General features: G+C 51.2%; 2 protein-coding genes across 2 annotated transcripts; one reads left to right on the plus strand and one right to left on the minus strand.

Annotated features, from left to right (window-relative positions):
* Window positions 1–454: 454 nt before the first annotated feature.
* On the plus strand, window positions 455–15,924 carry tbl1x (transducin beta like 1 X-linked). The gene is made up of 15 exons (XM_060039358.1): window positions 455–647; window positions 4,116–4,220; window positions 4,804–4,949; window positions 5,891–6,119; window positions 7,411–7,543; window positions 8,156–8,297; window positions 8,402–8,465; window positions 8,589–8,686; window positions 8,818–8,878; window positions 9,161–9,282; window positions 9,867–9,941; window positions 10,367–10,494; window positions 11,945–12,110; window positions 12,769–12,870; window positions 13,916–15,924. The coding sequence occupies exons 2-15, from the start codon at window positions 4,163–4,165 to the stop codon at window positions 13,940–13,942; spliced, it is 1,551 nt and encodes a 516-aa protein (XP_059895341.1). The 5' UTR covers window positions 455–647; window positions 4,116–4,162; the 3' UTR covers window positions 13,943–15,924.
* On the minus strand, window positions 15,621–23,668 carry gpr143 (G protein-coupled receptor 143). The gene is made up of 9 exons (XM_060039360.1): window positions 23,282–23,668; window positions 21,896–22,005; window positions 20,914–21,008; window positions 19,916–20,008; window positions 19,230–19,339; window positions 18,736–18,844; window positions 18,522–18,639; window positions 17,357–17,615; window positions 15,621–16,810 (listed from the first exon to the last, which is right to left on the minus strand). Exons 1-9 carry the CDS (start codon window positions 23,535–23,537, stop codon window positions 16,704–16,706), a joined length of 1,257 nt encoding a protein of 418 aa, XP_059895343.1. The 5' UTR covers window positions 23,538–23,668; the 3' UTR covers window positions 15,621–16,703.
* Between the last annotated feature and the right edge of the window lie 1,098 nt (window positions 23,669–24,766).

A 24,766-nucleotide genomic window follows, 5' to 3' on the forward strand; every position in this document is an offset into this window, starting at 1 on the left:
TCGTACTCTACGGCTGAACAAAGGATTTGAGGAATGCTTCTGCCATCGTAAATAATGAATGGGTGGGGATGATGGAAATCGGCCAACACGCGCCATTTCCTTCACACCCGCTCTTCAAATATGCCGTTGGGCTCGGAGTCTATTTTAGAAGCAGATCGCTGAAAACAGAGCGGGGGCTGGCGTTTTCGGTTTCCACAGGTCCATGCATGACTAATGCTGTTTACGTGCCCTAGTTCGGCTACAGCCTGTATCTCGCTGTGAGGGGTGATCTTGCCAGGGAGCCCGTACTACACTTTAGGCTGTTAAGTAATTGCTGTCGTTAAGTAACGGTGTGCAGGCCAGGCACTCGGCCCAGGCCCCGGTGACCTCCAGGGCACCACAGATTGGCTCCTCGTCGCCTCCCAGCAGGGGGCCGTTTAGGCTTCGACCCGGAGCGCTGACGAGACGTCACCCAAATGGCTCGGTCGATAGTTGTGTTTGTTCTTGGGTATTTATTCAGGCCGGGGCTGGAATCCGGAGGACTGTCAGCGTTGATGCTGCTGTACTTTACAGAGGGGACCGTGGGGGCATATTGTCTTAGCTTTGTGTCCATACTGACTGTTGAGAGTGAGAGGGAACAGGGCTTCAACATCGTGATGCATCACAAGGTCAGTTCCACTGTGCTTCCAACATGGACCGTCCTGCTATGCCTCCTGTGCTTCCGATCCATTTTGAAGCATGGCAGCCCTGGATTGTGATGTTTATTATTGTCCTGTTGGTATTAATGTTCATTAATTGTTCATTTGGTCATTTATCTCAGTGATATGCCATTATGGAGAGACGTCGCTGTGTTTGAATCTGTCCCAGCGTTTTATCATGCAGGACGTGGCAAAACAAAGTTCTGCTTGGCTTAGGTTACAGTATATTTACATTGGTTTAGGGTTTTACGGTGCTACAACTCTCTTGAGTCCTCTCAATATGACAGAGTATCGCCAATAAAAGATCCAATGATGCATTGGGATGGGCAAACCCTCTAAGAACTTTAGATGGTGCCTCAATTTTTGGTGGTAGCAAATAAATTTTGCTCTTTTATTTTATGTTTGGTATTCTCTTTAATATCTTCCGTGTGATAGTGTGTTGGCGTCCCATCGCGGGCGTACGGGACAATGAAGTGGAATCACTGATCACACGACAGCTACTTTGCAAAACAAGTTGTGTCTTCGTTAACAGACGCATACACGTCTCCTACTATCCAAAACATAAGGTCCTGCACAAAGAACGATCCTAAAATAGAATTCATGGCGGTTATATTCTTTGAACACACTTCTCGGTCCCCTCTTGAAGCAACGAGGCAGACCCCCATGCCTTCTGTCACTGGTTACAGCAGCCTTCTGATGTGAAATGTGTCCCGTCCCTTCACACCAAGCCCACTAGGCTCCCGTCCCGGTGGCTAAACCTCGGAGTCCATTCGCAGTGAAGGGTTGGCTCCTTTTTGTGGCCGATTCCCCGAAAGAAGAGTTTGATTCTCTTTCTTGGAGGGTGTGGTCGCGTAATTGCTGGTTTTTCTATCAAACCCATCTGACGCTGCGATTTACAACCATGGCGGACGCAGTGCTGGGGGGCGGACTCCCCCTCACACAACCTCTCCATTATGTCACCGCTGGCTTGGCGATGGCTGCTCTCCGCTGCAGTGTGGCCGCGGGCCCGCTCCGTCACTCCATGTCTCGTGGGACGACGATGGGACACACTGTGGCCTACCAGAGCCTCCCGGGGTGGAGCTGGAGAGCCTGGAACGGGTTTGATTCCATTAAGAAGGCGCTGTGTGTACCCTTTAGTGTTCTTGGTTGGATGTGTCCTCTCTGTTCTGAGGGGGAGTCATACCCTTGGCATGCCCGTGTGTGTTTCTTGGTATACGACCACGCTGGTCATCAAACCGTACAATGGAGCGAAACACGTGACTCAGACTCCCCAGGGGACCGTGAAGACGGTGGTGCTCTCCGGTACTGCAGGCACGAGCCTCGGCCCTTCATTGTCCTCCCTCTGCTGCTGTCAGTTGCCCCTTTCACACCGCCGCAAAATCTGAGCTGGTTCCGGGCCAGTTCGGAGAGGAGAGGAGCAACATGCCAGTTCGGTATTTTTTAAAACACCGAAGTAAACAATGGACGTGAATCCATGTATGGTTCGTTCTTTGAATGTTCCGATTTAAAACAGTCCTTTTTTGTTTTTTTCTGATTTTGTTTTAAATCGGAATATTCAAAGAACGAACCATACATGGATTGAATCGAAGACAAAATTGTTGTTGTTGTGTTTGAAACTGGCGCGAGGGTTCTTCTTCTAATGGTACGGCCACACCAACCGCGCCTAACCTGACGCTTGATCATTGTGTGGTGGTTCAACGCGCCAACGCAGCTAGATGAGTCCATGTCCATGCAAGTGAACGGAGCGTTCCCTCTTCGTCATAACTATCAAACCAAGCATCCTTCACATTCACCGAGCGAACATTATGAAAGTAAAATGCACATTTCTCGCTAAAAATGTTTCCATAAACGCATTTAATGGCGTAACTATGTTACTATTTCCACCCAGAATAAAGAAAGATGTCGGCAGTATGCTTCTGTCCAAGCTCACTACTCTCTGCCAGTAACGTCTGGGAAAGCGGAGACGTTTGCAGTGACGTCATGACGTTGCTCACGCCGGCTCCATGCCTGGCTCTGGCCGGTGTGAAACCAACTGGTTCTTAACTGGGATAAGGCTGGAACCTGTTTGGAACTGGCCCTAGCACCAGCCCGGAACTGGCTCTTGGTTCTTTTTGGTGTGAAAGCAGCAAGTGAGACGTTGATTGGCAGTCATGTCCCGATGTAACAGAAGGACCGGCCCTCTGGATACCTCACGCTCTGATTGCACTCCAGAGCGAGCCCCCGTCCTGGGCCTGACGCTCGGCGCGGCCGGCCCCCCTCTGGAAGAATGGCCCTCGGTCGCAGGAGTAAATAATTCACGTGGGGCGGCGTGCCTGCTGGTAATTGGCACAGCGCGGTTCCGTGTGCTTTGCCCGGTTCCCGCTTGTTGCTACGCTACCGGAGGGGAACCTGAGTGGGTCCTTTAAGGCGGTGGAGGAGTGCTCCAGGCATCCTTCGCTCTGTTCCAACTCTGCACTCTGTGGCGGAGGCCCGTCCAGCCGTGGTTTCATAGACGCTCCTCGCTTCATGTTGCTCCTCTCCAAGTGGATTAGAGTCAAACCTTAAACCATAAACCTTCACCGTTATAATGTGGTTTGCAGCTGATGGGTCTTTTAGTTCCTTTAGAACTAATGATTGATTATCCTCAATCATGGATGGTCAATACTTTGATAATCATCGTTATAACTTCAGGTTATTCCAGAGACTCATGTTGTGGTCTCTCTAGCCTCATCTCATTGTTCTCCGGGTTATTCCAGAGACTCATGTTGTGGTCTCTCTAGCCTCTCGTTGTTCCCCAGTTTATTCCAGAGACTCATGTTGTGGTCTGTCTAGCCTCTCATTGTTTTCCAGGTTAATCCAGACTCATGTTGCGGGCCCCGGCCTCTCACTCGGTTTGTTGTCGTCTCTGTGCAGAGGAGCCGTTTCAATATCCTCCCTGTTCCCCGGGCCTGGCCGGCCAATCACACACCACCTGCCGCTGTGCCGTGCCAAACGGTCACAGACACCAGTGTTTAGCACCAGAGCATTTCAGACTCAATGTATTTCTTTGAGAACCGGTTTTGAAATACCGCTCTGCTGCTTGGTCCGAGCCCCTATAGGTGGGTTCTGGGGCGAAGGTGGTAGACGTCAGACCAGACCATTAAATGGACACATAAAGAGTGTGTGTGTGTGTGTGTGTGTGTGTGTGTGTGTGTGTGTGTGTGTGTGTGTGTGTGTGTGTGTGTGTGTGTGTGTGTGTGTGTGTGTGTGTGTGTGTGTGTGTGTGTGTGTGTGTGTGTGTGTGTGTGTGTGTGTGTGTGATCATCAGAAACACATAGAGCACATGTCACAACAGTGCCTCTCAGCTCGGTCCACATGAACAGCCTAATGTTGGACGAGTCTCTCTCATCGCTCCCAGAACGGCCAGCACCACGCTAACCTCTCCCCCCCCCCCCCCCCCCCTCTACCTTGTCTCCCCAGGGTGAGCCAAGCCTTCCTGCGTGCCGCCTGCCAGCTGCCCGACTAAAATGAGTATAACCAGCGATGAGGTGAACTTCCTGGTGTACAGATATCTTCAGGAGTCAGGTACAGACACACAGACACACACAGTGAAATCTTCTAGATTAAAGGAAGATATGTCCTGAGTTCTTTGTTATGGGATCTCTGTGTTATTCCTTCAACGTTGAAACGGTGGGAGTAGGGTTGCGTCTTTTAACAAAGATCGCACCACCTCATGTCTTCAGTGACATGAGAACGACGTGCGAGCCACAGCGCCCCTCTGTTTGGTTCTGGGGCCCGCCATGGTTTGTTTTGTGGCTCGGAATGCAGGATACTGTAAACATCACTACTCCAGGTTGATTTGAATCCGGAGGCCACGCCCATCCACTCTGAAAGCAGAGCGGCGAGGACGTCTGCATTCTGCCGATTGAAAATGGACGCTGCCTTGTACACATCTTAAATGTGTCACCGTAAACATGTCGACGATTACATTAGCCATGTTAGACGTTGTCGGCACAAAGGACGCGTCTCTCTCCGGCTGCAGCTCGTTTCTCACCCTTGGGGGGGTTAAGCCCCGCCCCCACTCGGATGTTTGTGCTGCGTTTGTTTGTGTACAACCCAGGTTTTTATTTGGCTCTCCCGCCGCCTAATTAATTCGATTTGGCTGCAGGTTTCTCCCACTCAGCTTTCACCTTTGGCATCGAGAGCCACATCAGCCAGTCCAACATCAACGGAACGCTGGTGCCCCCTGCTGCCCTGATCTCTATCCTGCAGAAGGGCCTCCAGTATGTGGAGGCGGAGATCAGCATCAACGAGGTGAGGAGGATGGAGGAGGTGTCCTCAAGGAGGTCCTCAGACATGCTGTACACCCACCCAGACAGGAAGGACAATATAATTATTGGATGGAAATGCAGATAGTTTCATTTGAAACGGCTGGAAATGAAGATATCGTGGCTTTTTGGCCCTTTCACTGACTCAAGGATGTCAATTTTTTTTATGGCATTTAATTAAAGTAGAATGTTCTCCTGGGGTTTAAAGGACCAAACTTGTCTGGGTGATTATAGCAGCGTAGGTGTCTCTCCTGGCTTCACTTAAACCCAAACTCGCCAAGAGATTCGGTAGAAAACGATGCGTTGTTCTGATTCTGCCAATGGGCGTGCCTCTTCCAAACCTAAACAATCAGCTGAGGTACTTTGGCTCATTGACTGCAGGGGAGAACCAGTGGCTCACTCCCACTAAGGCTCTCCAGCAGAGTCAGCACGACACAGTGATGGGGACAAACGATGTTGTGAGGCTATGTTTAATCAGCCAGGCCGCTAATGGAGCCCTCGCCGCAGGCCCGCTGTGGATTGTTCTAGAGCTGTTCCAATAATCACATTTCGATCGCCATTTCGATTTTCGAACAATCTCCAAACTAATATGAGAATAATAATAGAATAATTTTGAAATATAATTTTTTTCTTTTTATATTATTATATGATTATTCATTAAATAAAATGTTTTATAGAAATTTCAAAGATGAACAGTTGGTTTTTATGTCCGATTTGAACATTTTCTATCCGATTTTTTTGGAAAAATTCAAAGTTTTCAGTTGCAAGTTTTTCAAATTCTAAAAGAATCGTTTGAATAATCGTGGTCACAATTTTAATTCCTTAATCAAGCAGCCCTAGATGGTTCTACTATAACTCAACAATCGCACTGAAAACCCTGACTCACCTGTGCTATAAGAGTCACCGTTGCGTTCTCTCCTCTCTCAGGACGGCACGGTGTTTGACGGGCGGCCCATCGAGTCGCTGTCGCTCATCGACGCCGTGATGCCCGACGTGGTGCAGACGCGCCAGCAGGCGTTCCGGGACAAGCTGGCCCAGCAGCAGCAGGGGGAAGGGACCTGCACCATGGCCACGCCCAGTCCCGCCCACCAGGCCATGGCGCCCAAGAATGGAGAGATCCCGGTCAACGGCGAGGAGAACGGCACGCACGCCATGAGTGAGCGGGGGACCGGGGGGGCTCTGAGGGGCTTTGGTTTGGGAGGTTCTGGTTTATTGTGGTTGGAAGAAGCTGATAACGCTGGTATCTTACCAGATGCTGGTATCTAACCAGGCGCTGGTATCTAACCAGGCGCTGGTATCTTACCAGACGCTGGTATCTTACCAGACGCTGGTATCTTACCAGACGCTGGTATCTAACCAGGCGCTGGTATCTAACCAGGCGCTGGTATCTAACCAGGCGCTGGTATCTTACCAGACGCTGGTATCTAACCAGACGCTGGTATCTAACCAGACGCTGGTATCTAACCAGACGCTGGTATCTAACCAGACGCTGGTATCTAACCAGACGCTGGTATCTTACCAGACGCTGGTATCTTACCAGACGCTGGTATCTTACCAGACGCTGGTATCTTATCAGATGAGACCAGTCTTGTAAACGAGCGCAGGAACGGCCTGCAACAACAATTCAATTCAACTTTATTTGTATCACCCTTAATCACGGGTACGGTCTCAAAGGGCTCAACAGGCCATTTATTTATGACACCCCCCTGCCCCCCAGAGGGCAAGAAAAAACTCCCTGAATTGGCAAGGAAGTAATATGAGAAGTAACCCCTCCTTTCAGGGATGGTCTGGAGTGCATTGGGGCCATGGTTGACACACATACACACATGCAGGCAAAGCCTTTTAGATCGTTGACGCAGTGCTGGCTGGTGAAAGAGGTTCAGAGTACAGCTGCTACAAGGCTGAAGTTGCAGCATATGTAAACATGATATCATCCTAAATCTAAGGCCCAATCCCATTTCTACCCCTTACCCCTTCCCCTTACCCCTTCCCCTTACCCCTTCCCCTTACCCCTTCAAAACAAGTCGGAGGGGGAAGGGGAAGGGGTAGAAATGGGATTGGGCCTGTGTCTCAAGTTTCACAAATATGTCGTTACTCTGCGGGTTCCTCGAAAGCATAAACGGCCCCAGCAGATGTTTAGGAGGGAGAAGGAGGAGGTGTAGCCGAGGCTAGAGTGTGTGGGAGGAGAGGGACGGCTGCAGAGATGGTTTACTGTGAGGAGGCGAGGCTGAGAATAAATTAGGCCATCCATCAGGACTCGGCACACATATTTACGCGTGGCACGGTGTCATTAGCATCGCGGTATGTGTACCGGCGGTGGTCAGGCCTTTCAGATTAAGACGCATAAAAGCGTCTCCTCAACTGAGGGACCGGTGTTGATATAGCAGTCAAAGCAGACCTCGTTAGCAGGTCGTTAACAGTGCGCGTCTGGCTGTCCCCCCCCCCAGACCACCACGGGGAGCCCATGGACCTGGACCTGGACGTGGAGATCCCAGCCAGCAAGGCCACCGTGCTCCGGGGCCACGAGTCGGAGGTCTTCATCTGCGCCTGGAACCCCGTCAGCGACCTGCTGGCCTCTGGGTGAGCCTCCCTCCCTCCCTCCCTCCCTCCCTCCCTCCCTCCCTCCCTCCCTCCAGCTTCCTCTGTCTTGGTCTGACACCCTTCTCTCGGATTGTCTCCCTTTCCCTCTCCTGTCTCTCTTTCTCCGGTCTGCCTCGGACTCTCTCGCTATCATCGGTCTCGCACATTTGTCTCTCGTCCCTCTGTCTCCCACTCTCTCTCTCTCTCCCTCTCTTTCTCTCTTGGTCTCCCCTCTCTTTCTATCAGTCATTATCCCTCGTTCTGTCTCCCCCTCTCTCTGTCTCCTTCCCTCTCTTTATATCTGTCTGTCTCCCCCCCCCCCCCTCTCTCTCCTCCTCCCTCTCTCTTTGTTCAGGGGAATCGTTTAAACCTCCATTCATTCCTCTCCTGTGAATCACAGTCCCCCTCTCCTCTGCCAGGACATTGTGCTCCACTGGGCTTCTTAAATGGCCGACCCATTTTCTGGGTCAGGTGACGGATCAATCGCGTCAGGGTTCTGCGGCGTGGGTCTAGGGCCTGTGGTTATACACACGGGTTATTGTCAGGCGGTTCACACCGGTTCCACCGCGCGAGGCCTGACCCCTGACCCCGCTGTGTGCGTGCGTCCTCCAGCTCGGGGGACTCCACGGCACGGATCTGGGACCTGAACGAGATCGGCTCCTCCAGCTCCACCCAGCTGGTCCTGCGCCACTGCATCCGCGAGGGCGGCCAGGACGTCCCGAGCAACAAAGACGTGACCTCGCTGGACTGGAATGTAAGGACTCGCTCTCCCAGGCGCTGATCGCCATCCGCCCGCATGTCTGGCCGTCTGTGGCGAGCGGCACTAAAAAACTGAAACGCTCCTCTTTCCGTTCCCAGAGTGACGGGACGCTGCTGGCCACCGGCTCCTACGACGGCTTCGCACGGATCTGGACGAAGGACGGTGGGTCTGGGTGGATCTTAATCTGATCGGCGGAGTCGCGGGGACACCTGAGCCCGGTCTGTCTGAGCCCTCGCCGCTGTGCTCGTCCTCTAACGCCGCGGCCTGTGATCTGTCGTCCCTCAGGGAACCTGGCCAGCACGCTGGGACAGCACAAGGGGCCCATCTTCGCGCTGAAGTGGAACAAGAAGGGGAACTCTATTCTCAGCGCCGGTGTAGATAAGGTACTTCAATGAGACGGCACGTCTCGCCGCTGTCACGCTCGCTTCGGCGGAGACGACTCAACTCGCCGTGATTCGCCCCCGCTTTGATTTAATCGGACCGTTTTATTTTTTTCTTTTATTTCCCGTTCCAGACGACAATCATTTGGGACGCACACACGGGGGAGGCCAAGCAGCAGTTCCCCTTCCACTCAGGTGAGACGCACACAGACTCGCAGGCACGCACCGACACACGGACACAGACATGCACGCACATAGACATGCATGCAACACACACACACACACACACACACACACACACACACACACACACACACACACACACACACACACACACACACACACACACACACACACACACACACACACACACACACACACACACACACACACACACACACACACTGTATGTCAAGCCCATGAGCCCCCCTACCGGCCCTTGGCCTGGTTCAGGTCTAACCCATGTGACCCCCCCAGCCCCGGCCCTGGACGTGGACTGGCAGAACAACACCACCTTCGCCTCCTGCAGCACCGACATGTGCATCCACGTGTGCCGGCTGGGCAGCGACCGGCCGCTGAAGACCTTCCAGGGCCACACGGTGAGCATCACTTCCTCTTCCTGTCCCCGGGAGCGGCTCTGCCCCAGCCCTACCGCCTTGACCACATGATTGGTCGGTCCTGTTGTACTCTGGTACCCTGGGCTGATTGGTCGGTCCTGTTGTACTCTGGTACCCTGAGCTGATTGGTCGGTCCTGTTGTACTCTGTAACTCTGAGCTGATTGGTCGGTCCTGTTGTACTCTGGTACCCTGAGCTGATTGGTCGGTCCTGTTGTACTCTGGTACCCTGAGCTGATTGGTCGGTCGGTCCTGTTGTACTCTGGTACCCTGAGCTGATTGGTCGGTCCTGTTGTAGTCTGGTGCCCTGAGCTGATTGGTCGGTCCTGTTGTACTCTGGTGCCCTGAGCTGATTGGTCGGTCCTGTTGTACTCTGGTACTCTGAGCTGATTGGTCTGTCCTGTTGTACTCTGGTACTCTGAGCTGATTGGTTGGTCCTGTTGTACTCTGGTACTCTGAGCTGATTGGTCGGTCCTGTTGTACTCTGGTACTCTGAGCTGATTGGTCGGTCCTGTTGTACTCTGGTACCCTGAGCTGATTGGTCTGTCCTGTTGTCTCCGCGCTGCAGAACGAGGTCAACGCCATCAAGTGGGATCCTTCAGGGATGCTGCTGGCGTCCTGCTCCGACGACATGACCCTGAAGGTGAGGACGCGCTCACAGAAATAAACAAACCAAAAAGTACAAATGTATGGTTCTTGTTTTCAAGGATTCCCCGAAACCAATCGATCACAAATGAGCCAAGAGCCAAAGGCAAAACGTTCTGCTACAGAGACGCGTGCGGTCGAGCAGAACAGACGTTCTCACAGAGCATTTCACCCCCTAATGGCTGACGGATGGCGGCGGCGTTCTGTAACAAATTGCGCTCAAATGACGGCTGTTAAATCTCCCTTACCGCATCTAAAACTTGTTTCTCTCTTCCCCCATCTTCTCCTCTGCTGTCCTTCCCTCCCCTCCGTCCTCCCCTCCGTCCTCCCCTCCGTCCTCCCCTCTCCTCCCTTCTCCCCTCTCCTCTCCCCCTCCCCTCCCCTCCTCCCCTCTCCTCTCCTCTCCTCTCCTCTCCTCCCCAGATCTGGAGCATGAAGCAGGAACAGTGTGTTCACGACCTGCAGGCCCACAGTAAGGAGATCTACACCATCAAGTGGAGCCCCACCGGGCCCAGCACCGGCAGCCCCAACGCCAACATCATGCTGGCCAGGTGGGTCCCCCCCCCCCCCCCAGTACCCCTACCCCCCCGCCTAAACCCTGCTCAGTCAGGCCTGGTTCTGGGCAAGCCTGCCGTTCTGTGGAGACACGTGAATGTAGAACTGCTGTGTTTAGCGCAGCATATGTTAAATATGTATATATATCCGTCTGTCTCTTTCTCTCCATAGCATAATTGCCTAAGTCATATTTGAAGGTTCATCTTTTATTTGGAGCCAGAAATGCCCAAGTCATGACTTGGGTATATAGTGGTTATGAAAAAGCACTCTGATTGGCTTAGGACAGAGCCAATGAGGCGACTATTCTACGAGGCTAAAGACACGTTTAGTTAAACGCACTGCGCTCTTCTTGAGCCATAGATTTGAATTAAACTCTATTCCTTTTCATTATCTTTTATTTATTTGACTTCCTCTGCGCGTGCCGCCCCAGGCGGTCTCGATCAGACGTGTCTGTGAATAACGCTGATGAGGCAGACGTGCTAATTGCAGACGGCCTCTGGTTCGTTATCGCCAGCCTTCAGCGGCACCCCACGCCACAGATGTTCACACCGCGTCTGGCGCTTGAGAAACTCACACACATCGTTTGAATATTTCAGTACCACGTTATCAAAGTTTTGATGGCTCTTTCGCTTCCGTCTCTCTATGCAGTACACTAAATGATGCCTGCGAAATATTCAATTAAATTACAATTCTGTGGGGGCATTTCACAGGACAACAAATCCTCATGTTGTTTTGGCTTCAGAAACGACAATGATTTCCCAGAATAATGTTTTCCCCTCAAACACACTTTTATCTCAATTTGGGCCAATTTGGAAGACCTTAGATGCCTCATAGTGTGTGTGTGTGTGTGTGTGTGTGTGTGTGTGTGTGTGTGTGTGTGTGTGTGTGTGTGTGTGTGTGTGTGTGTGTGTGTGTGTGTGTGTGTGTGTGTGTGTGTGTGTGTGTGTGTGTGTGTGAGTGAGACCATTAGACCCTCAGGGCTCAGTGAGTTCAGATGGATCTCATTATATGGAGACCTGAGGAGGGGGGGGTGAGGCTACTGGAGACATCCGTCTGCAGACCGTAACCTTTAGACTGGGTGTGTTGGGGGGCTGTGTGTGTGGGGGGCTGTAGGAGTGTGCGTGTTTGTCGGGGGGCGGTAGGTGTGTGTGTGTGTGTGGGTTTAGGAGTGTTTGTGTGTCTATGACCAAATACAACAAATAGCCCACATCCTACAGACGCAGCCTGTCCTCTCTCCGTCTACCCTTGGTATCTTATCAGAGCTTCATACGGCATCATGTCTTGATCAGTATCAGAATCATTTGATTATTTTACATTTTTATTATTTATTATTATGTCCTCTTCTGAACGGTTGAGAGACCCTGACATTCAATTACTTCACTGATCACTGCTCAGGGTGCATCGGTGACCCTACAACACTGACCCTAACGCTGTCACCCCCCCCAGCGCCTCGTTCGACTCCACGGTGCGTCTGTGGGACGTGGAGCGCGGCGTCTGCATCCACACGCTCACCAAGCACCAGGAGCCGGTGTACAGCGTGGCCTTCAGCCCCGACGGACAGCACCTGGCCAGCGGCTCCTTCGACAAGTCGGTGCACATCTGGAACACCATGGTGGGTTGGTGCCCCGGCCCCGGCCCCCCCAAGGGGCCGGGGCAGTGAGGGAGGGGCCCCAAGGGCCGGGGCAGGGAGGGAGGGGCCCCAAGGGCCGGGGCAGGGAGGGAGGGGCCCCAAGGGCCGGGGCAGGGAGGGAGGGGCCCCAAGGGCCGGGGCAGGGAGGGAGGGGCCCCAAGGGCCGGGGCAGGGAGGGAGGGGCCCCAAGGGCCGGGGCAGGGAGGGAGGGGCCCCGGCCCCCCCCAGGCCCCAGCCACTGGTAGACAGAGCTCAGCATTTGGTCGGAGGGGAAAATATCAAAGAAATTGTATTAAAGAAATTGCTTGGACAGACGATGTGTCGACTCTGGCATGTTAGAAGACCGTAGTCTAGAGGTCGATGTTGGAGACCGGGTGGGGGTTTGGGTGTGGGACGGGGGGCCGGGGACTGGGGACTGGGGGGTAGCTCTGCGTGCGGTTCTGTTCTCCATCTCGGTTGGTTCTGTATCGCGGCCGTGTCCCAGAGAGCGTCTCTCACAACACAGAGATCACCTCCGATGTGCTCAGAGGACGGAGGCTACTGGTGCTCACTGGTGTCTACTGGTGCTCACTGGTGTCTAATGAACTGGTGTCTACTGGTGCTTACTGGTGTTGACTGGTGTGTGGTGGTTCTGTTTCAGAGCGGGGCCTTGGTGCACAGCTACCGGGGCACTGGGGGGATCTTCGAGGTCTGCTGGAACAGCACCGGGGACAAGGTCGGAGCCAGCGCCTCGGACGGCTCGGTAAGACGGACGGACGGACGTCCCCCACGCACAACACGCAGCCAGGCTGAACCTAGCTAATGGTCAACTAGGACAGGACAGTGGGTAGACTAGCTAATGGTCAACTAGGACAGGACAGTGGGTAGACTAGCTAATGGTCAACTAGGACAGGACAGTGGGTAGACTAGCTAATGGTCAACTAGGACAGGACAGGACAGTGGGTAGACTAGCTAATGGTCAACTAGGACAGGACAGTGGGTAGACTAGCTAATGGTCAACTAGGACAGGACAGGACAGTGGGTAGACTAGGTAATGGTCAACTAGGACAGGACAGTGGGTAGACTAGCTAATGGTCAACTAGGACAGGACAGTGGGTAGACTAGCTAATGGTCAACTAGGACAGGACAGTGGGTAGACTAGCTAATGGTCAACTAGGACAGGACAGTGGGTAGACTAGCTAATGGTCAACTAGGACAGGACAGGACAGTGGGTAGACTAGCTAATGGTCAACTAGGACAGGACAGGACAGTGGGTAGACTAGCTAATGGTGAACTGGTACAGGACAGGACAGTGGGTGAACTAGCTAATGGTGAACTGGGACAGGACAGGACAGTGGGTAGACTAGCTTATGGTGAACTGGGACAGGACAGGACAGTGGGTAAACTAGCTAATGGAGTTAACTGGGACAGGACAGGACAGTGGGTAGACTAGCTAATGGTGAACTGGGACAGCATAGTGCAGTGGTTATCTAGCTACTGGTGAACTGGGGCCTGATAGTGGGTAGGGTAATAATCAGGCTAATGGTGAACCAGGACATGAGAGTGCAGTGGGTAATCTACTAATACTGAACTGGAACAGGACAGTGGTTAGTCTTGCTAATGGTGAACTGGGACAGAACAGGACAGTGCAGTGGGGTATGTTGGCACTGAGACAGAACCCTCTCTGCTAAATGATCTGCAGCTGATTTCTCTGGGTCGATGTGGGCGACACGTATGCTACATGACAACCAAACCAAAGGCAGATGACATTTTAATGGTGTGTTCTTTCTCTTTTCCCCCCCCTATAGGTCTGCGTCCTGGATCTCCGAAAATAACACCTCGGACGAGACACGTTGGCCTTGGACCGTGTTTGTTCAGCGGAAAACATTTGAAATGGTTTATTAAAGGGCTGCGAGCGAACGCCTCCCCCCCCCTCCCCACCCCCACACACAAGACCCCCAGGCTCTGAAGGAAGACAAAGATGAAAACAAACCGCCCGTCACCAGTCAGCCCCCGCGCTGAGCAGAAGTGTGCGCGTGTGTGTGTGTGATCACCTGTTTGACGGACAGACGGCAGAAAGCAGCTCAGACATCTACAGGACTGACTCTCCTTCGATCGCACACTCCTTTTAGCGAGTCTTTTTAGCGTACGGTTTGAAGTCAAGTACCGACCGGGAAGTGCCCGGGACTCCTACCCCCCCTCCCCCCCCCCCCGCCCTCCCCCCATGGTGTCCCTGTTGCCGTGGGGCGACGGCGACCTGTGTATGTGTCCACTGAGGGGGGAGTGGCCGTGCTCGCTTGGCCGCTTCTGACGCTGAAATGGAGGGGCTGTTGTTATTCAGTTTAGCGGTTTTATTTTGTCTCTTTTCATTTGTTACGTCACTCAGAGTTCCGTCTGTGAGGAACGTGTTCATGTCCTCGCCGTCGCCTCCGGGGCGCGGTGAGGGTGAATCACAATCAGCACCGATGGCGGCGATTGGTAACCACGACGCCGACCGCGCTGCCACATCAGCTTGGCGGCGGAGAGCCGACTTGTTTTGTTAAAGAACTCTGTTCCGCAATCGGACGCGTAAAAGTGGTCAGTAAGAGACGCCGTCAGGACGCGGCCCCGTCATCATCATCATCCTCATCATCCTCACATCGAGGTCTCGGAGAGGAGGAAGAACCAACAGCCGGTTTTATTAACGTTATTTTTATAACCGGCCCTTTCGACCCAGCGAGGAGCGCGACCACGCGATGTGTAAAGTGCCGTTTTTTTTTTTTTTTTTTCCTACCTGCGTTTTCTCAAATTCGGATGTAAATTGAATGAATGTAAAGTAACGTCAATTGATTGAACTGAAACGAACACAGATTTATATACTGTGTATATATGCTTCTATACAGTACAGTTTAAGGCCATCTGTTGAAGCCCGCTACCACGGCAACAGCCGCTCCCGTGCCACGTAATCTCACCGTGTACTGACGGCCAATCGGGTACCGTCCGGCTAGGACTGGGGAGAGGGAGGGATGGGGGAGGTACTGAACGCGGTCGCCCTTAACCCCTTCACACAGACGTCCTTTCCCTGGTCCAGGTCCCCATGTCCTGCAGAACTCTGGTTCCACACGTTCCAACAACAGGTGGACTCTAGGCTCTGTTTCCCCCCCCCACCCCTCCGCATCGGCCTACTGAACCCCCCCGCAGGATGACTGAGGGGGTCCGATATGAAAGCACGAGACGAGTCCTGCTGTGGCCAGAGAGGGTTTGAGGTCCCCTCACCGCGCAGACAGCTGGATCCGGACCTCCTGCTGCAGAAGGGCTGGGCAGCTGGCAGAGCTTCAGTGGGGGGGGGGGTAGGTTCTGCTGCCACTCGTTTGGGTTCTGCTGTAAAAACCACCAGACACGACTGCAGCGAACGTCGTTACTTTTAGCCTTTTTCTCCGTCTGGTTCCCTTTCGGTCGCAGTCGCATTTGTTGGAGCAAGTGTACTTTTCTCGGATTGTTGGCGTTCATCGCAGAGAGTCGGTCTATTGCAGATTTTTATTCATTTTTTTGTCGGTTTGTTTTCTTTTTCGTCTCTTAATTTTCGTCGTACTCTGGCGTCGATGGATGTCTCACTGTTTTTTTTTGGCTTGTTAATTGGCTTAGAGCCACTATTGTCTGTGTCAGACTGAGAATTGGGCTGGTGGCGGCGGCCATCTTGGCTCACCGAGGAGCCAGTGATGTGAGACCCGCCATCTTGTTTCCCGCCCCCTGTTCAGGGTTTGGTCGCCTGTTTCAACGACAAAACGAAGAAGTCACTCGATGTCTCAAATAAATCACTCTATTTTGATATCAGAAAGCAATGAGTCCTTTTGTTTTTATTTGTTTTTATGGCTGGAGAAGTACATTTTGTACAAAGTTTACAGAGGGAAGTTGATTTCCCCGGAGTTCATACTTCAAACAATGACTTGAACTTGATCAATGGAATCATAATGTGAATTACATTTAATATTTGATCAAATACATGAGAAATAAATAAAATACACTAAGGAACGCTAGAATCGTTAGAGGCTTAATAATAAGCTGACTCAAAAGGAAAATCTCACGAGTTCAACAAAAAAAGTGTCAAAGTGGATTTGTATTCTTAATACCGATTGGACTGTAAAATCATATCTTCAAAATATTTACTATGTTGAATTTAAATGATAGTCCCCTTATCAGTTCATGGATCACAGACTTCTCTAATCATCTCAGGCTCTGACGATAAGAGGGATTGATTCTTTAACCAGGTCACAAACCATGATTACTATGTAAAGTCTACAAGGAGAAAAAACTAAAGTCAAAGGAAAACCCCACGCTACCATCAACCGTCACACATTCCCAGTATCCCCACCCCAAGATCTGGATGATTGGTCTTCTTTTATCGCTGGTTTATTATGGGCGGAGGTTATGATGTTATGGGGAGATTGGGACGGGGAATATGATGTCATAAGGAGACGGGGTTTGGTATGATGTCATGAGGAGACCGGGGGGGGGGGGGTATGATGTCATGGTATGATGTCATGGTATGATGTCATGAGGACACTCAGGTGGTGTGATGTCATAGGGAGACAAGGGGGGCTTGGATGATGTCATGCTCTAGTTCCTCACTGAGTTGTCCAGGGATTCGGCGTCTGCGTCTATGTCCTCAAAGTCTTGCCGTTCACTGGACATGTGGATCTCTACTGTACTAGACTCGGAGCCACCTAGCAAGACAAAATAAGGCGGGGGAGGGGGGGGGGGGTTACTTGGTGCGCCCGGACGGACGCCATCTTGAAATGGTCTCAAACCTAGATTACAACGTACACACACTTACCCTGAAAATGTATTTTGGGACTCTTTTTATAGTTTGTTGTGATTTGTGCTTTATCGTACCGCAATGTGGTTTTGTGCGAATAACGGGCTTTAGAATGAAAAAAAATACCAAAACAAACGACTGGAAAATTCAATTTTATTTCTCTGCAGATCAGTCACGTCATGAATCGTAAACCTAACAAAACATTTACATGATTTGCACAATACTCTGAAGGTGCACAAATAGTATAAAACGATTCGCCATAAATTAAAAGATACGAAAATCCTCCCAAAATACATTGCATAATCAAACATAATTTATTAGAGCATAAATACAAACAATACAAAACACTCTCCTTCAAACCCACATTACCAGGCCCCACATCACCACCTGCCCCCCCCCCCTCACCAGCCCTGATACACAGGCGAGGAGCTAGCGTTAAAGCTCTGGCCGGTACCTTCTGAGTGTGCGCCCATAGAGTCGGAGGGCTGGAGGTCGTTCCCTGCCAGGTTCTTGTTGCCCTCCTGGATGTGGCTCTGGAACAGCAGCGTGCCCACCATGGGGTTGTAGCCCGTCCCGGCCCCGTTGGGGGCGGAGGTGGACATGGAGTCCCAGGCCCTCTCCTTCCGGCGCTGGAGGCTCAGGTCCACGTCCAGGCCGGTCCAGCCGCGGTGGGCCAGCGTGTTGAGGAAGGCCTGCATGGGGTTCAGGATCCCCTGGGAGAAGGGCCGGGAAACCCCACAGGGTCAGGCTCAGAAACGTTCTTCATTAGAGAGAACTTAAGCCCGAGGGGAACAACGGGGTTCTGTACGCCCGACAAACGCAGTCGACGGGTCAGGTCGAGTTAGCGGGACGCCCCCACGGGACTCGACAACGTTCAACGCCGCATCACGCCTTGTTGTATACATTCATGCCTGGAGCAAGCTATGAGGTCACTGAGGTCTTTTGTAGAGCTAAAAAATAATCTAACATTAATACAACTGTGTACAAAATATGCAGTTCAGAACTAACTCGTTAAGTGCTTCATTCAGTTAAGCCTTGTTGCTTGGTGTCAGCCGTGTTTCACAAAGATGTACTTATTTGTAAGTCGCTTTGGATAAAGGCATCTGCTAAACGCCCTAACGCCTCGTTTCCACATACGTATGTTTTTCGTATCCTTGCTTCCGTAAATTTACGTAAGGGGTCGCTAGTGTTTTATGTACGGACATGAATTTATTTACGGACAGCCAAAAAGATGGGGGAACGAATGATAATGGCCGTTTTTAGGAGACCGGTACTTTGGAACATGAGGATCGACACATACAGAGATAAAAACAAAACCAACCAGGCTTGGAAAGAGATCGGCGAGGAGTTTGGCCTGCCAGGTACTTACATGTTTTGTGAAAAACATAAACACTTTCATACGGTATCTCCGTAAAACGACGGTGAAAGTTAAATTTTTTTAACGTATATTACGGACATACCGGACAGAAATTTTACGGAGGGGAGGAATCTCGGAGGAAAAACGGACATTGCGGAGAATCACATAGGAATGAATGGACTTTCGGTCGGAGACGGTTGGATCGCATACGAGAATGTACGTATGTGGAAACGAGGCGTAAACCTAAGCGTAGAGTTGGTACCATGAAGAACCAGGTGATGAGGGCGGCGTTGCGCACGGTCCGCAGGCTGCTGTCGCTGATGTCCGGCTGGACCTCCAGGAAGAAGAGCAGGCCCTCGTTGACGATGTTGGGGACCCAGCTGGGGGTCGCGGCCCGAGGGGGAGGAGGGGAGGGTAAACTCAGGGGAGCTCCACGTGAGAACATGAACAGAGATCGGACCAACGCCGCCACTCACCAGACGCTGAAGACCAGCATTATCTTGAAGAAGCGTATTTTGATCTCGGTGGCGAGCCGCCTCTCGTTCTCCGTGTAGATGCCCTGTCGGCCCTTCAGGAGCGACGTGACTGAAGGAGAGAACACAAAGATAGTGAGGATAAGATGCCACACGATGGCAAGTTCTATTTTTAAATGCACGGATGTACAACAAAAAAAGTGTGTGCATTGAGTGACCGTAGAGTAGAGATCTTTATTCTCCCCGAGGAGGAAATTCATATTTCAAATGAGTCAATAAACAAAGGCCAACCATTGAAACGTTAAACATATGAATTCGGACAACATAGAATCAATAAATCTAGAACTAGATCCAAACCACAGCAGTCTCACGAACCCTCCGCTCCACATTAACACCACAGCCTCGGGGCTGCAGCAACGATCAGACATGTTCTTGCCCCGACCACGAGGTGCCCCTACACATGACCTCTGACCCTGAGCCCAGCGGGGGGGTCTGACCTGCGGAGGTGGTCCGGATGAAGAAGATGGGGTTGGCGATGAGCACCAGCAGCATGGGGGCGTAGGTGGTGACGTAGTGCGGGATGGCGTGCTGCAGGCCGCTCTCACAGCTGGGAGCACAAGGTGAAGAGACGCAGAGAGAAGGTCACGACATCAGCTGAGGGTTCAACGCTCGGACCACGGCGTTCAGGGAGAGGTGAACGTGAATCAGGAAGTCATTCAGGACCTTGTGAGTGACAGGACCCCTGTTCCACCACCAGGGGGCGATTGGTCAGCCCTGACAGGAAGTTTTTAAATCGAGCCTCTAGTGACATCATAGAGGGGCGTGTCCACAGGAGATCCACACATGGTCATAAAGATGAGGGCCCTTTAAAGCTTTTTATTTTTTTTAATTGTTCATCAGATTGAGCTTAGTTTGTCCAAAACTAGTCCCTCTCGAATTAACTTCAACATGAGTCATACGGCTATAGTCGGACCCATCACTCCGTCATGATGATGGTATGAAAGATTAAAAAAAAAAAAAGGCGCAAATCTGATCGTTCATGAACAGATGTTAGGAACCTCCGTCGTTCGGACCCCGATCACATGACCTCATGGAAACAAAAACACTGCAGGAACCGACCGGAGGAGGCGGTGGTGGGGTGACCGGGTTTGTGTGTGTGTGTGTGTGTGTGTGTGTGTCTTACTCTGAGATGGAGGGGTAGTAGAGCATGGCAACACCTTCAGCACACAGCAGCAGGGCCAGCCCCCATGTGATCATGTGGTACAGGATGATGGTGCTGCGGGGGGGAGGGAGGGGGGGAGACGGGTCATGAGACCTGGCTGTGGACTCACAAGCCTGACGGGGCTCTCGGCTCCTGGCACGAGCGACCCGCACGGGACCGGCCGGCAGCCAATCCCACGGAGGGAGCAATGATCAATGGAATAGATCGTTTCAGAATAGAAGAGTAGAACTTGTGAGATTTTGTTGTGAAAAACTGTAAAAGTGTACACAATGGTAAATGTGTTTATGTTTCGCTTTCCTAACCAGTAGCCACTCAAAGCACTTTACAATGCTGCCCGACCTTCACCCATTCATGCACAACTTCACCCACCGAAGGCGGAGTCAGCCACGCAGGGCGACAGCCAGCTCGTCATGAGCAGTTAGGATGAGGTGTCTCGCTCAGGGACACCTCGGCACTCTTTCTCTAGAACAGAAATGACTCTGTGGGCCTGCGCTATGTGGCTTCGTGCTATTCGGTAATGCAAAGGGAATTGTTGGCTAATTCCTCCCCACAAAAAGAGAACAACCCCAGGGGAGGGTCCGAGCATGGAGAGGGGAATCCCATTCAAATATATTCTTCCTGAAACTGACGACATTTTGGTGTTTCTGGATGCACTTTCTCTTTCACAGTTTCTCCTTTGTTTCACATTTACGTTTCAAACACACTTCCATTTTCTCGATTTTAGTCTAGCTTTCAATATTGAAACTTGCTCAGGGTAAAGTAGAGTACCCCCTGCAGTAGTCCAAAGTGCCTCTGGGGATACAGGGACCCCAAATATATTTGACAACCACTGCTCTAGGTGACCATGATTCCTCCTAGTGTCTCTGGAGTTGTGCGCTGGGACGCCCTTCAGAGAGAGACGATGGAGGCTGTTCCTACTGAAGCAGGAGGAGCAGGAGGAGAAGAAGCAGACGTGGTACCTGATCCCCGCGGAGGTCTTCACCACCAGGAACACGTCCACGGCGTAGCAGAAGGTCCACCAGAAGGAGGCGCTGAAGAACAGCTGGATCCACATCTGCACCGCACAACGGAAAGAGGGGCGTCAACACTTCCTGCTTCAGCGGCACTCGGGCCGACAGGTAAACAACAACAACACGCAAGGCGAGTAAACAACAGAACGTCCTCAACAAGATGGCGGAGGCTGTGGAGGACGCCGTGTTGCTCTATCTTCTAGATTGGTTCCTTCAGCTCTTGTGGCCTGTGGTGTAACACCGACATGTGTGAGATGTTCCTTAATACCACTGGGGAGCCATATGTACGTAAACAGGAGCATCTCTAGCGTAGACACAGTTCTCTCAGAATCAGAAACACTTTTATTGCATCTTATTGTACAAGTACACAAGAGTACCTTTCTTAGGCTTGGTTCCTTAACAGCCACATAGCAGCAACAATAGAAATAAAGTAAATAAGAGTAAAAATAAGTAATAATATAAGTAGCAGAAGTCGTGGTGCAAGCCACAGTCGATTCTAGTGCAAAAATGTTGTGCAAATTACAGAAATATGTGTTTAAATAATCTGTATTCAGGGCTGATTGGTTATAAGCGAGATCCAGCAGTCTCATCGTTTCACCACCAGTTGTTTCACCGGAAGAGTGAGTGAAATATCAAAGGCTATTTATACGATTCATTTGTCTTGTGTTGTGCTTGTGGGAAGTCAGGTGGGAAGGAAATTTTCTTTTGTAAATGTCACGCATCACACACACGCATACAAACATCTACACACACTGACACACAAACAGATATAAACTGACACATACAGACACACACTGACACATACTGACACACACACACACTGATACACACAAAGACACACACACACACACACACACACACACACACACACACACACACACACACACACACACACACAGACACACACACACACAGACACACACAGACGTACCGCACTGCCCACACAGAAGACCTCCGGCCAGACATCGCCGCTGTTGTTGGCGGAGATCTTCTCCACGACGTTGGGAAGGCCGAGCCAGATGGACGACCGCACCACGATGCCTGGGGGGGGGGGGGGGGCGGGGAAGAACGAAGAACCCGGTTAACCACCACAGATGGAGGCATGGCGTCCCTAACCCTAGTCTAGAAGTGTACCCCCATTATCTTCTCCGCGTGGACCATCCATACCCTTTATTTTCTATCCTGGCTATGTACTGTGGGCTCATGTTTTTTATAGAGGTGGGATATGTATAGATGTGTTGTGTGTCTGTATGCTGGCTGCTGGAACGCCTACATTTCCCTTCTGGGATGAATAGAGTATACCTTATCTTTATCTTATCTTATCTTCTCCATCATGAGGGGAGCTCTTTGGGGGGATAGGCGTGCCATAATATCCAGCTTTGAGACTGTAAGCGCTTTACAAATCGTCTTGACTTCCTGCAGTGGGGGTCAGTTGAAAAACAAAGCACGCTTTCAATTAACACCTAATTAAAGGGAAGGGTTTTAGCTCTGGCTGGATTGTAAAGCGCTCCGTTAATTGGATTGTGTAATGGGGTACTTTTAATTGAAGGGGGAGGTAATGGAAACACTAAAGGTCTACAGTTTTCTTTTACGAGTGTAGTTTAGGTTCTTCCTCTAAATAGCCAGCTGCTGCACCCGGGCTCGGAGAATAGTTAGAGGAGTATAAAAGCGTAGCGTGGTACGGGCCACATGTTGGCTTGGCCTTTAGTTCGCCTGGGCTTTAGTTACCCAACTTACTTCTCCAAACACATCGCTCGGTGCTGGAACATTTCATCACAATGACTGGTTCAGGTTCAATCACAAAGAGATGTCAATGAATAGGCTGTTCTTATTCAATCAAGGTTTTTCATTTACATATTTGGTTGGACTTTATAATAACGGGGACGCTTATTACATAATCCTGTTCGTTGAACTTGAACTTCATCCACCTCCATTTGTGATTAGAGCACGTTGTTGGACGACAGGCGAAGTCATCACAAAGCAAGTCCACTTTAGAGAGAATAAAGAGCTGAGGAGTGCTTTTATTCAAATGTCCCTAGAGACTCACTCTGATGGTCTCAATACAATACAGGGCCGATTAACGACTACTTCATTCTACAGACGCATACAAAAAAAACATTATTTTTTTTAGACTGAATTAATGTGGTCAATGCAAAATAAGGGGTTAGCCTTAATCCAGAAGTTCCTGCGCATTGCGCAATAAAGACGTGGACATCGTCGCGCAGCCTGTCTACACAACACGTGACGGTCAGGTCGTTGACGTCCGCCTACACGCCCACCCTGGTCCCCGGAGCGTCTCTGCTCACCTGTCTCTTACCTGTGCATCCCAGGATGTCGCAGATGCTGATGATGAAGAGGATCCGGGAGGAGGACGCGGGCTTTGGGATGGGGTAGGGCCCGAGTCTGCGGTAACCCCTCCGCTTCGGGAGGATCTGCAGGATGGTGAAGATCAGACTGAGGCTCGCGCTGCCCACGCTCAGCGCGCTGAACAGCTGGGGCTGGAAGGAGACCACGAAGTCCGTGGCCGGGTCTCTGTTAGGACAGCAGAAGGTCTCCAGCCGCGGGGACGCCATCGGACTGGTACCGGGAGACCGGCAGAAGGCGTCAGAGGGGAAGGAAAGGAAAAGGGCGAAATGTGTGTGAGTCCATGGCCTGAGTCACCAGAGAGAGAGAGGGGAAGCACGGGTTTGGAGCATCATGTGCTTCTGTTTAATCCCCCCCCCCCACCACCTCATTCCCCCCAGTCATGGCTTAACCATGCAGGCCCATTCCTCAGAGGACCGACAAAGGCCTGTTGTTTGACAGGAGGGGAGGGGATACGTCTTGTTTCATTGATGTTTGGTCAGGATCCATGTTTTAATATCTGACTAAACAGCGAAACCTGACTTAATTGGTTGCGCGGATATTCAATTAAGACTAAAGAAAGAATAAAGGAAGGTTGAGAATAGTCCAGTTTTCTCTGGACCAGGACCAAGTCCTAAATGTATAAATGGATCATTATGATCCGATTTGCACTGTTTTTCTGTAACGTGTTATTTGATCAGCATCATTTTCCATCCGATATGCCGTCAATAAAGCAAACATAAGGCTTCGTCCTGACGACCAGACGACTACTGGCCCCAGATCAGAGGCAAATTAAAGCTGATTTATACAGCAAACAAAACGTCAAGGTTTGTATTGATCCTCTTTTATTCAGCCGAAAGCATCCACTGGCTTTGAACAGCGGCCCCCACAGCCACGTCCAGCTCCCCAGGCCACCAGACAAAAGGTCGCTAAAGGATAACGTCTTGGCCGCGGGGTTCTGCGGCTGGTTCCTCTCCGTCTGCTCCTCTTCGGCGTCATCTGCTGGCCGAGGTGTGTCTGGCATGCCGGGAATGCACTGGAATTGAAATGCATGACCTGACATGCGAGGAGGAGGCAAACCATTTGAACACAACCCTAACATGATCAAGTCACAAGTCTCACTAACATTAATTCATTTACTTAATAATTCAGACCTGTTTATGTATTTATTTTGAACTGAATGGTCCTCATAAACCACAGCCTAGATAATCGTATCTAGGGCAGGGATTTTTTGAATTTCCCATTTTCATTTCAACTGCTTTAACCTCCGGGAGGCTATTGACGTGATAATCACTAACCGGGCTGTTGACTCTGGCCTGACCAGCAGGTCAACATTGGAGAACTTCTTGTTCCAGGTCCTATCCAGTCAGGCCTGCAACGACAACCACCACAATACACCCCCCCCTCCTCTCCCTCCTTTTCCCCCTCCCCCTCCTCTTCCTCCCCCTCTCCTCTCCTC

Source organism: Gadus macrocephalus, chromosome 20 (assembly GCF_031168955.1).
Source record: "Gadus macrocephalus chromosome 20, ASM3116895v1".
NCBI lineage: Eukaryota > Metazoa > Chordata > Actinopteri > Gadiformes > Gadidae > Gadus > Gadus macrocephalus.

Coding starts and splice junctions, on each gene's coding strand:
- gpr143 (XM_060039360.1), bottom strand. CDS start 23,537: ATGGCGTCCCCGCGGCTGGAGACCTTCTGCTGTCCTAACAGAGACCCG. Junction 18,640..18,735: donor ATGCTGGTCTTCAGCGTCTG/GTGAGTGGCGGC, acceptor CGCGACCCCCAG/CTGGGTCCCCAACATCGTCA. Junction 16,811..17,356: donor TATGGGCGCACACTCAGAAG/GTACCGGCCAGA, acceptor TTGTCTTGCTAG/GTGGCTCCGAGTCTAGTACA.
- tbl1x (XM_060039358.1), top strand. CDS start 4,163: ATGAGTATAACCAGCGATGAGGTGAACTTCCTGGTGTACAGATATCTT. Junction 4,950..5,890: donor CGGAGATCAGCATCAACGAG/GTGAGGAGGATG, acceptor CTCCTCTCTCAG/GACGGCACGGTGTTTGACGG. Junction 7,544..8,155: donor AGCGACCTGCTGGCCTCTGG/GTGAGCCTCCCT, acceptor TGCGTCCTCCAG/CTCGGGGGACTCCACGGCAC.